The 14,470-nt window shown below is 45.1% G+C and overlaps 1 protein-coding gene across 1 annotated transcript in view; it reads right to left on the bottom strand.

The window, feature by feature from the left end:
• Positions 1 to 14,470, bottom strand: part of LOC137417804 (uncharacterized) — a 107,898-nt gene that overhangs the window by 45,108 nt on the left and 48,320 nt on the right. The window contains exons 4-5 of the mRNA XM_078777392.1: positions 10,228 to 10,338; positions 2,244 to 3,622 (exon numbers count right to left, since the gene is read on the bottom strand). Coding sequence (XP_078633518.1) covers positions 2,244 to 3,622; positions 10,228 to 10,338 — 1,490 coding nt within the window. The remainder of the gene's footprint in view (positions 1 to 2,243; positions 3,623 to 10,227; positions 10,339 to 14,470) is intronic.

The raw sequence follows: 14,470 nt of genomic DNA, 5'->3' as shown, positions 1-14,470 counted from the left end.
CTCTGGCGGCCTCACTTAGCACGTGCATGATTATTATTCTCTCTCTCATAGGCCTCTGTACGTAATTCTCTCTCTCTGCTGGGGTTCACCTAGCACAGCTTTCACCTAGCACCTGCCTTCAATTCTCTCTCTTGGCCCTGGACTTTGTTACCTCTGCACGTGTGCATGACTCTCTTTTTGCCGGGTGGATTCAGCACTTGTCCATCCGCTCTCGACCAAACTCTCTCGCAGGCCTCTGCCACTCTGCCAGTGATTGCCCTCTGCTGGCTGCCGGACTCCCTCTCGGTGCACAATCTTACCTGCCCAAGTCCGTGCTGACGATCCACCTCACCTGCCCAAGTCCATGCTGACGATCAACCTCACCTGCCCAAGTCCATGCTGACGATCGACCTCACCTGCCCAAGTCTGTGCTGTCGATCGATCTTCACCTGCCTGTCCGTGCTGGGATTGCCCTTACCTGCTCATGTTGAGGGCTGCCGTTTTGCCCGGCCAGGTGTTCGTCGGTGGAGTCGAGACAAAGGCCGTCACGAGGAGAGGCATCTGGAACATCGGTGGCCTTTGTGCTGACAGGTTTCCAACGTTCGTTTTCCCCTCCCCCTCCCCCGTGAATGTGTGCTGGGCCCATGTAGTGTTTATCTTACTATAATTCACCAAATGTCCGTCTGTCTGTTCGAAGGTACCATAAAAACTGCTGAACCGATCGCAAAGATATTTTGGGTGGGTAATCGTGGGATCTCCAGGAGTAAAATAGGCTATTTAGTTTTCCCAATTTCAGCTTTAGTCTCCAGCATTCTCAGGTTTGGACTCCCGCATAACATTCGCGTTCACATAACGTTCATTGTGACGATGTTGTGACGATGTATGTGTTCACGGTAGTGTTTGACGTGACGGTGTGAACGTAATTTTGTCATGTTTTTCGTTTCGTAATCCTTTAATGAACGTTTAATGCCCTTCGATGTCCTTGGCCACACGTGCGCTACACTGGACGGGCCAGCATGTACCTTGCCCTTCGCCGTCAGGCTCGGGTAAACCGCTGAGCCCCATCCGTGATGGGGACTGGGGCTTGAGACAGTGTCCCACGAATGAGGAATTCCCAGGAAGCGCGAGTCATCAGCTCGCGTTGATTAAGTCCTTGCCCTTTGTACACACCGCCGGTCGCTACTACCGATCGGACGGTTTGATGAGATCCTCGGATCAGCCCCTGCACGGGCCGTTCTCGGCTCGTGCCGGTGCACTGAAAAGATGAGCGAACTTGACTGTCTAGAGGAAGTAAAAGTCGTAACAAGGTTTCCGTCGGTGAACCTGCGGAAGGATCATTATCGGGACAACATGAGAGCGAGCGAGACGCGAGATGTACGTGGTACGTGATCGTCCATGTACTGTTTAGCCATGTACTGTTTAGATTTTGATGATTTGCATGTGATATGATTCAACGGATGTTTATATGAATCATTTAAAATAAAAAAGCCTTCAATTTCTGATATTTTACCTTTTCATTTGGGCTTCCCAATTGAAGCCCCGCCCTTAGGGCGGGTACTGTTGCAAGTTTGTTGTAATTGCAATAAGGCGTAGAATAAGCTAAGTTTCTGCTTCTTGCCCCTTTTTCTGTCCTATCGATAAGTTTCACTGTAAATATTTGTAAATAAATCGAATCGTTAAACGTTTCCTTTTCTCTCTGTCTGTGAATGTCTTTTCCTCCATTGATCCGCCATTGTTCGCACCCAGGTTAACAATCGGCCATAACAAAATTAGCATTGGCCCAGCGGGTACCAACGGTTGCTCGGCCATCTAAATTTGTAACCCCGGGCCGTAACAGTATGTTGAACTTTACACATACTCCGCTAGTCCTACACACGCTTTTCCGTGCATTTGGTTCTCCATTGTGAATTCTCATGTGTTTTAAAGGCGGGTGACTGATAAAAAGATTTTTTGCATATTGTGCATTTTGTATTGGTGATTACGAGTTAACAATCACTATTGTGTATTGTCGTGTCTGATTTTACGTGAGATGACATTGAAAGATTTTCCACAATTTATGCATTCGTATGGGCAGTCTCCACTGTGAATTATCATGTGTATTGTTGAATGAATGACTTTCCACAAATTGTGCATTTATACAGGCATTCCCCATTGGTAGTCAGCTCCATTTACGGGTAATAGAAGGTGGACGTTCTCCCAGAAGTCAAAACCTCCACCTCCTTTTTCGGTAAAGGATCATTTATTCATGAACCAAATTCTGAAACCTCATTCGCAAATCGTGAAGCTTCGTTCCCAAATTGTGAATCTTCATTCCCAAATTGTGGATCTTCGTCATCAAATTGTGAATCGTCGTTCCCAAACTGTGAATCTTCGTTCCCAAACTGTGAATCGTCGTTCCCAAATTGTGAATCTTCGTTCCCAAATTGTGAATCTTCGTTCCCAAATTCTGAAACTTCGTTCCCAAATTCTGAAACTTCGTTCCCAAATTCTGAAACTTCGTTCCCAAATTCTGAAGCTTTATTCCCAAATCGTAAAACTTCGTTCCCATTGTGAATTCTCATGTGCGTTTTCAGGTTGGATGACTGACAAAAAGATTTTCCACAAGTTGAGCATTTGTACGGACGCTCCCCATTGTGAATTCTCATGTGTACTTTTAGGTGACACGATCGATTGAAACATTTTCCACAACTTGAGCATTTGTACGGACACTCTCCGCTGTGAATAATCATGTGTTGTGAAAGGCTTGCTGACCGACTAAAATATTTTTCACAAACTGTGCATTTATATGGTTGCTCTCCATTGTGAGTGGTCATGTGTGTTTTAAGGGTGGATGCCCATTCAAAATATTTTCCACAAACTGTGCATTTGTACGGGCGTTCTCCATCATGGATTCTCATGTGCGTTTTAAGGTTGGACGACTGACTGCATGTTTTTCCACAAATTGTGCATTCATATGGGCGCTCACCATTGTGACTTCTCATGTGTATTTTGAGGTGACATGACCGACTAAAATATTTTTCACAAATTGAGCATTGGTATGGGCAATCTCCATTGTGAAGCATCATGTGATGACTCAGGCTCGTCGACACACGAAAAGACTTCTCACAAACTGTGCATTTGTACGGGCACTCTCCGCTGTGAATCATCACGTGTTGTCTAAGGTTCGATGACCCACTAAAAGATTTTCCACACACTGTGCATTTGTACGGACGTTCTCCACTGTGAATTATCATGTGTGTTTTAAGGGTCGACGACCGATTGAAATATTTTTCACAGACTGTGCATTTATACGGTCGCTCTCCACTGTGAACTGTCATGTGTATTTTAAGGCTGTCTAACCGATTGAAAGTTTTTCCACAATTTGTGCATTTGTATGGGTGTTCTCCACTGTGAATTCTCATGTGTATTTTCAATTGGAATGGCCAAACAAATGATTTTCCACAAGTTGTGCATTTGTATGCACGTTCACTTTTCCTTCTTTTGTGAATCTTGTGAGAATTATTCTCTGCAAGCATTTCTTCATTCTGTTTGTCTCGTTTGTTAAAGGTCCTCTCATTTCTTTCAGTTGGCAAATCCTGTGTGCGTGTGTCTGCGCAATTCATAAAACTTGATGCAGTCTCCCTTGTAGATTCAGTGGATTCTCCTGTAAATACAACATCACATGACCTGTGAAAAAAAAATCAGATTATTTTCAACACCCGTAACATCATTCTGACGAATGTTCCAAAGGCTAACATGGACGCATGTGTTTTTCCACTGCAGGAATGTAATAATTAACAACCACAATTGACCACAATATGACCTGCCATTCAAATTAGCCATCTTAAATTTCTTCAACATCCTTACTGGTAAATATGGGAATGAAAACAAAAACTTATGATGAACTGAGAAAGAATCCAACTGGTTTTCGTTTGTTCAATTAGTGATTTTTCTCTACCTCTTAATCACATCGAGTTGCTGATTCTAGACAAAAACAACCAGCCTTGGCAAAAGGGGAAATTTCAGGTTTTCTAACAATGAAATTTCACCATAATGCACAAATGTTAGTCATTGCAATGCAAAAACGACACACGTTAGTCCTTAATGAATACATACAAGAACTAAAGACTCCATCCCAAACACCCGGCATATTTCTGCTGGCTTTTGTGAGGAAAGCTGGCTCTGGCAGAAAATCATAACTGGGACATTATTTGAAAGAGTGCAATATTACAGTTTTATCCCTGAAATTTGCACGAGTTGAGTTACAATGTTATTGCCATCAAAGACTTAAGTTGCTGGAAGACAGGGCGCCCTGTGAAAGTAGCTGGTATGCACCCAATCTCACCCGAATAGAACGTATTTTGTGCTCACATCCAGCCTCCCTACCCCACCTTTGTGTAACTTTGACGTCATTCGACCATCCAGCGTCTGGAACTTTAAAAAACTACAACAGCACTCTTTAACGTCGTGACCTTGACCAATATGGCTCGCCCACATTATTACATAATTATACCCGTACATACTTGCACCAAGTTTCATTTTAATCCATTCAGCTGTTCCAAGTATCACATTTATACCTGACATGACCTCTGACACCAAAATCTAATCGGTTCATCTTTGTATCACAATCTTACTATAATTCATCAAATGTCAGTCCGTCTGTCTGTCTGTCCATCTGTCTGTCTGTTCGAAGGTACCGTAAAAACTGCTGAACCGATCTCAACGATATTTTGGGTGAATAATCCTGGGATCTCCAGGAGTAAAATAGGCTATTTAGTTTTCCCAATTTCAGCTTTAGTCTCCAGCATTCTCGGGTTTGGACTCCCGCATAACATTCGCGTTCGCATAACTAACCGCATGACGTTATGCGGTTTGGACTCCCGCATAACATTCGCGTTCGCATAACGTTCATTGTTCTCATTGTGACGATGTTGTTTTCCTGGGTGCCGCACAAACGGCTGCACCGATCGCTGCACGGCTGCACCGATCGAACTCGGTGACCTCGGACAAAGACCTTTGATATTTTATAAGGACACGGGTTGAATCCCTGCTTGAGAGAATTCTAACCCATTTCAACTCAAGGAAACACGTATCGGGAGTACATACGACATAGCGATTGTGATCACGATTAGTTTAATCTCCACATGAGAGAATTCCACATAGCTATTTGGACGGTGAATACGCTAACAGATCGCTGTCTCCATCGATCTTGCCAAGGCCGTAACAGCTATTGGCTCAAAATCCTTTTAACTGTTGATTTGGAAGTTTTTACAATGAAGGAAACATGTATCGGGAGTACAAACGACATCGGGAGGACTAACTGCACGCATCTTCAGTAAAAAAAACCACCGTTTAGAGGCCATTTTTCCCCGCAAAGCGGGGGTTAGCCTTTTCGGGGACCGTGGTAGTTGTTGTTTTTTGGTCCCCTTTTTGAAGCAATGTTTTACGGCCGGATGCCCTTCCTGACGCCAACCCTTTTTGCCGCCTTCAACGACAAACAGGGAATTACCAGTGAACTGGTACTCAATTAGCCGACCTCGGAAGGATGACAGGCTGAGTCAACCCCCCTGGCATTAATTCGGCGATCGACCGAGATTCGAACCCAGGATCCTAGGATCCTAAGCCGGCACCCTAACCGCTAGCCCAACACCAGGGATTGGTGTTGGTGATTGATTCAGTATCAAGCTTAAATCTGTCATGGTGGATCTGAAGAGCGGAATGCTTGCAGAAGTGGTGGGCTACTTCGGCATGAATGAGGATCAGAAACGTGGACTCCCACACTGCCACATCCTGCTGATACTTGGTCCCGCATGACGTTATTTTCTCGGGTGCCGCGCAAACGGCTGCACCGTTCGAGATTTAATGGATGTTTATATAAATCGTTTAAAATTAAAAAGCCTTCAATTTCTGATATTTGGCCTTTTCATTTGAGCCTCCCAATTGAAGCCCCGCCCATAGGGACATTACACGAGCCTCGACTTTGTATACAAAAAAATTAAAAGATCAGGAAAAACAAGTTAGTTAATTTCCATTCCCTCAAAATATTGTGGCCTGAAATTACATTTGTGTTCTTTAATGTCGAAGGTCTATGGGTTTCTAATGAGTCCAAATGGGTATGAACGGATCTAAGGAGGCTAATGGGTGTAAATGTTTAAGAGTTCTCAAGGGTCTTTCAATGGTGTAAAGGTTTAAGGGGTTAAAATGTCTTTATAGGATCTAAGGGGTCTAATAGGGTTTAAAGGGGTCAAATGGTGAAAGAGCAAAATGGATCTAAACTGTCCAAAGGGTCTTAAATTGTCTAAAGGGTCTCAAAAGATCTATCAGTCTAAAAAGTGGTGAAAGGCTCGAAGGTCAATAGGTGTCTAAAGGGTCTAAATGGGCATGAAGGGATCCAGGGTGTCTAAGAGGTGGGAAAGGTCCAAGGGATCTCAAGGGTCTGATGACCTCATGCATCTAAAGGGTCTTGGGATCTCAGGGGTCTTAATTGTCTTACAAGGTCTAAAAGGGTTTAAGGGTTTTAAAAGGTCAAAAAGGGAATAACCAAAAGGATTCTGAAGGGACCCAAGTGGTCTAAAGTATCTTCAGGGGTCGAAAGGGTGTCTAAGGTGTAAAAGGGTTTAAGGGCAAAAGAGCAAAAGGAGTCTAAAGTGTCCAAATGGTCTTAAATTGTCCAAAGGATCGAAGAAAGTCTATAGGTCTGTAAAGGGTCTAAATGTGTATGAAGAGGTCTGATGGGTGGAAAGGTCTTTGCGAAGAGTTTTTTTTCTTAATTAAAAAAAAGGAATTTGTATACAAAGTCGAGGCTCATGTAAGAGCTACCACTTTAAAGACAAAAAACATAAACGGACACATAAAACAAAGGGAGCAGGAGACAAGAGGGGCAGAGAGAGGGAAGCACACAAGCACAACATCAGTAGAGAACAATGACATCGAGAGATCTATGGAAGGGAGAGGGTTACTATATAGACATGTTTATTTCAATATTAACAGGCTTTGCATTTCTTTTACATGTTTATTTATATTATGATGTGTTTGTTTCTGGCTGCCGCCAACCTTCCTCAATATTTTCTCGAAGTCTAGGAACCAAACCCTCCTTTTCCCATTGGTCCTTGGGTTTGGGTTTCACTATCCAGGTTTTAACAATCGCAGCATTTTCCACGAACTTAACCCCCACGATATTTGAGTGATTACTGTACACAAACGCACACACGGAGGTGGATACATTGAGACCGGGAAGGGCTCCGTTCCGCTTTCTGAAACCCGCAAATGAAAATAACTTCCAAAAGTGTGTCATTGGTTAAGGTGGTATCATAACGTCGAAGATGGAGAAATTGTACTCTTCCCGCCAGGGTTTCGAGCAGGAAAATTCACCACCATCTCATGCCATTCACTTCTCCAACCACAATATTTACACACATCAACCTCAACTACCCCAATCCACTTAATATAATTCAGAATTATTGGAATCTCCCGTGATGAAGCTAACTCCGAGGCCCGAGGGCCTTTCACTTACTCAACGCAGGCAGGTTGGTGGTCTTTCTGTCTTCTACCGACTCCTATCCGGCCTTGCCACCCCAGCTCTATCTGTGCTCTGTCCCCCAAATATTCCTACAGGTCGCACAAGATCTGCCAGCAACCCTCTTATGGTTAAACTGCCAAAATCAAGACTTTCTGCTCACCTTCACTCTTTCATTCCTCTTTTCTCCCACCTCTGGAACAAACTCCCTCACTCTCTTCAATCCCACTCCTCCCTCCAGGTCTTTAAAACAGCTGTTCACCACCATCTCTTATCTTCCCCCATCCAAAACCTTGATCTCTTCTACCCCCGTTAATTCACCCCAAATCCACTTTTTTTGAAATACCAACTTCTTTATTTCCTGGAAGTTCTAGCAGTGTCCATTTTGATTTATATGCCGTTCATGCTGAACATATCGTCGAACCTGTAATATATCACAATCGCCATGCTCGACCTTTACGTTTTTTATTCAGTGTGAAACACAAACAAACCCATTGTTAAAATGACCATCAAATATCGAAAGCATCGGCGTTACGGCTCTTACAACAAAATGGTACGACAGGCTTTCGGCGTTATGCTTCACCTTCGGACCACTTCGGACAAATTAAGCCCATGTTTCTTAATACAGTAGTGTATCGTTTCAGTAGTATCATTTTCGTAATAATAATAATAATATCATAAGTATAACCATAACACTTTAATTCCAATGTCGTAAATGCAAAGTTAAAGGATTGAAGCGGTGTATGGTTCATGATCAATGATGAGCGTTGTTTGGCACTAATATTAATAATCGCGGAAGTAAGGAATTCGCCTCGTTTTTTTATAGTGATATCATTTTCGAATGAATTGTAACACTAATCGCTTTGTAGTGACTGCAAACGTAATGGAAGTTAAAATATATCATCTTCTACATATTGAAGTAGCGGCAGTTTTGTGTCTGTTACATCATTAGGTCTATGATGTCATTACAACGGCTGACTCCATCGACCGACATTTTAATTTACTAGTTGGCCTACACCAGCTCACTACGAGAGATGCAGGAAGGGCCATTCCTCTTTGGGGTATATAGATTACAGTCGATCTATGGTCGGGTCTCAAGAACATTGGGTGTGTGTTCATTTACCAAGTTTCTTGTGGAGAGATCACCAAGTGGTTTAAGCATTCGAGCAAGCACTCCATTCAAAACCGTTAAGGAATGGCTGGCTTGGCAAGCGCTAGCTAGCAGCTTGGTAAATGAGCACACCTCCAACCTTTGTGGGGTATATAGATTGCAGTAGATCTTCGCTCAGTTCTGTGAGTAAAATGTACCTCACGGATGTCGGGATTCCTCCAGATTACTTTGTTTAATGATATAAACAACAATAGCAACTGTTTGAAAAGCTAATCATATGCGTTTGTTGTTTATAATATTGTTGCGGTTTTGTGAATAAAGGCGGCAACCCCCCCCCCCCCCCCCCCCCCATTGTTAGTTACACCACAACATGTAGCCTCGTATAGTTAGTTATTTCTAATTAAATGTAAAGAATAGTCCTCTTTCCGGTGTTAGGATGCGTTAATATGCGTTGAGGCAGGCAGGATAATAGTCGGCCTCATCGAAGCCGAAAGTGCCTCGTCATGGGATTTGGCCAGGCCTCGCAGGCCCGAAGGAGGAGCTAAAGGGAGTGGCCAAGGAGGAGCAGTGATCAGCAAATGGGAACTAAACGGAGTGGCCGAGGGTGTGGCCAATGAGCTGTCACCAATGGGAGCTAAAGGGAGTGGCCGAGGGTGACCAATGAGGGGCTGTCACAACACGTGACCCCAGGCGGCCAATGGAGGCCCGTGGAACATTCGAGTGGGGCTTCAGGGGGTTATAAAACCCGGCCCAGACTCCCCGCTCTCTCTCTGACTCTCTGGCAGGCTTTCTCTCTTGCTGGGTATATGCTCTCTCGCGCTGGTCTCCTGCTATACTCTCCCTCGCTGGCTTGGCTCCTATATAGGGCACGATCCTCTGGTTCCTGCTACGTGCACGTTATCGATCGACATCCCTGCCGCGATCATCTCCGGCTGTGGTGTCCTAGGTTGGAGCGATTCTCGGGGCATCCGTCCAACGAGCCCATTCGCACGAGCTGCACGACCGAACCCATTCGGGCAAGCTGCACAAAGCGGCCGCGCTTCGTGCGCATTACCCTCTTCCTCTCCCTTCCCCGAACGAATGAGGGCCCTTGTCTGGAAACCTAGGTAAGGCCGTTAAGATTCTTCGCTTTGTCCATGTTCTGTAAATACTGTGAATAAATACTATGTTTTGGTTTCCAACCTGGCCGTCATCGTCCTTTCCATATTGACCTAGCATCACCCCGAATGAAAAACCGCTCGATCGGGTTCGATAGCGTTAACGGCACGAGTTACGCGACGCACAACCGCTCAGGATCAGCGTGACTCGTGCGGGGTTCAGTCCCCGTTCTCACAGCTGTGTGTGTCTGAAGGTATTTGGGTGGTGACCGTTAACCCTTCCACGCGTAGCTGCAGGCTCGGCAGCTGGAATTGCTTAGCAATCCGTCCACCACTAGTGTAGTTGTGGTTGGCGGCCTCGTGGACCCAGAGTTCGAGGGGGAGCAGGGCTTAAACCCCCCTTAGTACGTCGACGAGCCCGGGATCCGCAACAATATTTTACAAGCCCGGCTACACCGCTGTTAGAATTTCGGTCTTGTTTTCTTTAAACACAAGAGTTCACCATCAAACTGTACAAATCAAAATGTATAAACATTGACAGAAACCTTCATGGGGATGGTTCTTGAAGAAATATTCTTCAGCGTCATTTGGTTCGGGTCGATCCAGGTGGACATCAATGTCGTGCTCAGTTTTCACTTCCACTTTCACAAATAAATCTGGAAAAAGTAACTTTTATTAAATGAGGGAAGTCTTGTGTCACAAACGTAGCTGTTTCGAAACTTTTAAAATAAATAAATAAACATTGCATTAAAATCAATATGAGGTCTTCCTTGAAGAGAGAAAATAATAGGAATAGTGCATTGTCAAATCATTACGATATCAAAGCCTTAAGTTCTGTACCAACTGCCTTAATGTTGCAATATTCTTCTTACCTGACCACACCTTCAATGATAATTCCACCACCACCATCACCCAAAATCACAACCAACAAAATAAAAAAGGCAAGAAAATTGTTGTCGCCCCAACGTGCATTATGTGTCAAGTTACATACAATTGCAATTAAACACTTGACTAGTTGTGCACGGCTCCCTCCCTATTCCATCTCCAGGCGCTGCATGACATCATCGCCGGCACCGAAGGGGGCTCGGCAGTGACGCACGCTGAAAGGGAGTACTCAGTTTTCACTCCGGTTTGTTTTCTTGCTTTCTTGTTTTCTTTCTTTCTTGTTGTCTAGGCGATATCTCAGCCATCCTTTGAGCTAGGAAGCTGAAATTTCGGCACAATAGTGCGCACGTGCTTTTAGTCTAGGACCTGACTAACATAATATGTATGCAAATAATTTAGGAGAGGATAACTCAACTATTATAGGCTAATATCACCCCCAGGAACAACCTGGGATGTGTGCCAAAATCTCTATCCGGGGCGAAAAGCCCGAAAATGACCACGCCCTTTTAAAAATGACCACGCCCTTTTTCATAGGAAGTGCTATTTCCGACATAGCTCTATCTTCTATACCGTTGGAGTTACAGATTTTCTGAGGTGCTTAAAATGTTCAGAATAGCCATGTTTAGGAGGTCATATATTTCCAAATGGGTTTTCTACGAGAAAATGACTAAAAAGCCCGAAAATACAGCCATTTTTAACACGATTTCATACTAATATTAAGCATATTCATGATATACAAAGGCCACTATGAGCCTCCATACATTTTATGATTTTGAGCTCCCTGATTTTGAGCTCCGGTTCCCACTATTCCAGGACCCGCACTGCCCATTCAATGATACACGAGGTCCTCACATCTATGATGTTAGAAGCATTCCTCTCCAAATACCCTGAGAGACGAACGGAACTAGAGGCACTGCAGGTCAACTGTCAGTCTAGAGCTCACGGGCAAAGAATTGAACACCACAAAGGAGTGCGCTGACACCATCCAAGCAGCCTTTCAAGTCTACCTTAAGGAAAGGGCATCGCTGTCTCAGTCATTTGATTACTGGGAACACATACGTTTCCGACCTGTTCCCAATACTCAGGAATCTCACCAATTCTCTGCGCTCTGGAGACTGGATTCTCTACCTCAGTGCTGTGGAGAGGGCAACTTCACTGTTCTTCTTTTTTGGGAGAACAAACTACTGTCGATGGACACCATTATTCCTGCAGGACTGCTATCAACTGAAGGAGAAGTTCCCACTCCTGTACGACTCCTACATGAACGGTGGATTTGTCGTGAACACGACCAAGAAAGGTAGTGGAGTGCCCTTTGACCAGGCGCTAGAGCAGTGCTACAACCGGCCTGCCAAAATAAGTGGTGGGATAATTGGGGTCACCAGGAAGAAGGAGGCAGTAACTCTGTGGGGAATCATCAAGCATAAAAAAGACCAGTACGTTGACCTCCTGAAGATGAAGGATGATGTCGAAGGAGAACTCTCACTTCACCACGACTTCAACCCAAGTACTGCAACTAAGATAGTTGGGATGGTGCAAGACATAGAGGATTATCTCCTGAAGGTATGTAGCCCTCTACAAGACCAGGTAGCGCTGAAGAATATTCTCACTGGAGAAATTGTGACCAACGTAATCGTAGACAAGTTGTTGTGCTGTATCAAGGAGGGCAGCGCTGCTTGTGCTAAATTTATTGATGATCGACTCAGAAATAGGTCGATATCGATACACTCAACTATTAGCAAAATCAAGTTTACATCCCCTAAGACCACCTTAAATTTGGCTCCCAAAGCAGACAATCAAAGCTCTCATGTTTATTGAGTATGGGCGTCACCGGGGGTTCACTGTTGAGGAGCTACTCCAGCATGAGATCACCAACTCTGCGTTTTTCTTGGTTGACAAAGATGGTTACTTGAGGAAGAGTTACATCCCTACCCCAGCACCAAGGCATTATCGCACTATCAACTTCCGTAAGCTAAACGCTCTTTCACCTACCTCATTCTCATCGACCCTCTCTGAAAAAATGTCCACTTCTCCCTTCGTTGACCTCCACACCCCTTCTGACCTCACTGACTACTACAACCACACTCTCTCCTCCTGCCTTGACCAATTTGCACCTATAAAAACCAAAACAGTTTCTTTCACCCATTCTGCTCCCTGGTTTACCCCTGAACTCCACCTGATGAAAACTCGTGCTCGCCAACTTGAAAGACTCCGCAATAAAACAGGTCTCACAGTTCACTCCCAGGCCTACAAGGACCACATACAACACTATAAAGATGCCCTCTCCCGCGCCCGCTCCGCCTACTACTCTCAAATTATCCACTCTGGCTCCGGAAACCCAAAAGCACTCTTCTCTACAATAAACAAACTCCTCAGCCCCCTGAACACCACCACCCAGTCATTCACAATAGACAACTGCATCTCCTTCCTTTCATTCTTCCAACGCAAAATTGAAAACATCTACAACAGCTTGACCACCGCCGCACCCGCTCCCCCTCAAACCACCTGCCCCCCCTTATCCTGCCATCCCCTGTCTCAATTCTCCCCAGTCTCCCCTACTGACCTCTCTGAACTCCTCATCGGAATGAAAACTGCCACCTGCACTCTTGACCCCATCCCCTCCAGCTTTGTCAAGGCCTCCCTTCCTGCTCTCTCTCCACTTATCATTGCAACAATAAACTCCTCCCTGTCTACAGGCATCGTCCCACCATCCCTCAAAATTGCTGCTGTTACCCCCATTCTGAAAAAACCTGGACTAAACCCTGACACCCTAAATAACTTCAGACCCATCTCCAACCTACCCTTTCTGTCAAAGGTTTTGGAACGCGCTGTAGCCACTCAACTCAAACATCACCTCTCTGCCAATAACCTGTATGAAACATTCCAATCCGGATTCCGCTCCAACCACAGTACTGAAACTGCTCTCCTCAAAATCACCAACGACCTTCTCCTCTCCTCTGATGCTGGCAACCTCAACATTCTCATCCTCCTCGACCTCAGCGCCGCCTTTGACACCATCGATCACACCATCCTCCTCACCCGACTTGAAACCACCTTTAACATTACAGGCACTGCCCTCTCTTGGATTAAATCATACCTCTCTGACAGACGTCAGTTCATCTCCATCAATAACTGCAAATCCCCCACTGCTCCCCTCCCCCAAGGTGTCCCCCAAGGCTCAGTTCTTGGCCCCCTCCTCTTCATCCTTTACCTGTCCCCCCTCGGTCACTTAATCCGCCGTCATGGTCTCCAATTCCACTGCTTCGCCGATGACATCCAGCTTTTCATCTCCACCAAGTCCATCTCCACCGCCACCCACTCTATCCTGACAAACTGCATCACTGAAATAAAATCCTGGCTTCAAATCAACTTCCTCAAACTTAACTGTGATAAATCTGAAATAATCATCATTGGCCCAAAAACGCTCACCAAGTCCACCCATAACTTTGCCCTCAACATCGACGGTTTCCCAGTATCCACCTCCCCTCACATCCGGAATCTTGGCATCATCTTTGACCAAACCCTCTCCTTCGACAAATACACTAAACAGATCACAAAGACAGCCTTCTTTCACCTGAAAAACATCGCCCGTCTCCGTCCATCCCTCTCCTCCGTGGCTGCAGAAACCCTCATCCACGCTTTCATCACTTCCCGTCTGGACTACTGCAATAGCCTCCTTTATGGTTCACCCTCAACAATCACCAATAAACTCCAATACATTCAGAACTCCGCTGCCCATCTACTCACCCATCCCCGGACCCGTGACCACATCACCCCCGTCCTTTACAAGCTTCACTGGCTCCCCATCTCCCAGAGAATCCAGTACAAAATCCTCCTCTTGACCTACAAAGCCCTCCATAACCTGGCCCCATCCTACCTGGCTGACCTCCTCTCCAGACACACTCC

This window comes from Myxine glutinosa, chromosome 5, assembly GCF_964187855.1.
Source record: "Myxine glutinosa chromosome 5, kmMyxGlut1.1, whole genome shotgun sequence".
NCBI classification, from domain to species: domain Eukaryota; kingdom Metazoa; phylum Chordata; class Myxini; order Myxiniformes; family Myxinidae; genus Myxine; species Myxine glutinosa.
The sequence above is the reverse complement of the archived record's forward strand: the minus strand, read 5'-3'. Positions and strand labels throughout refer to the sequence as shown.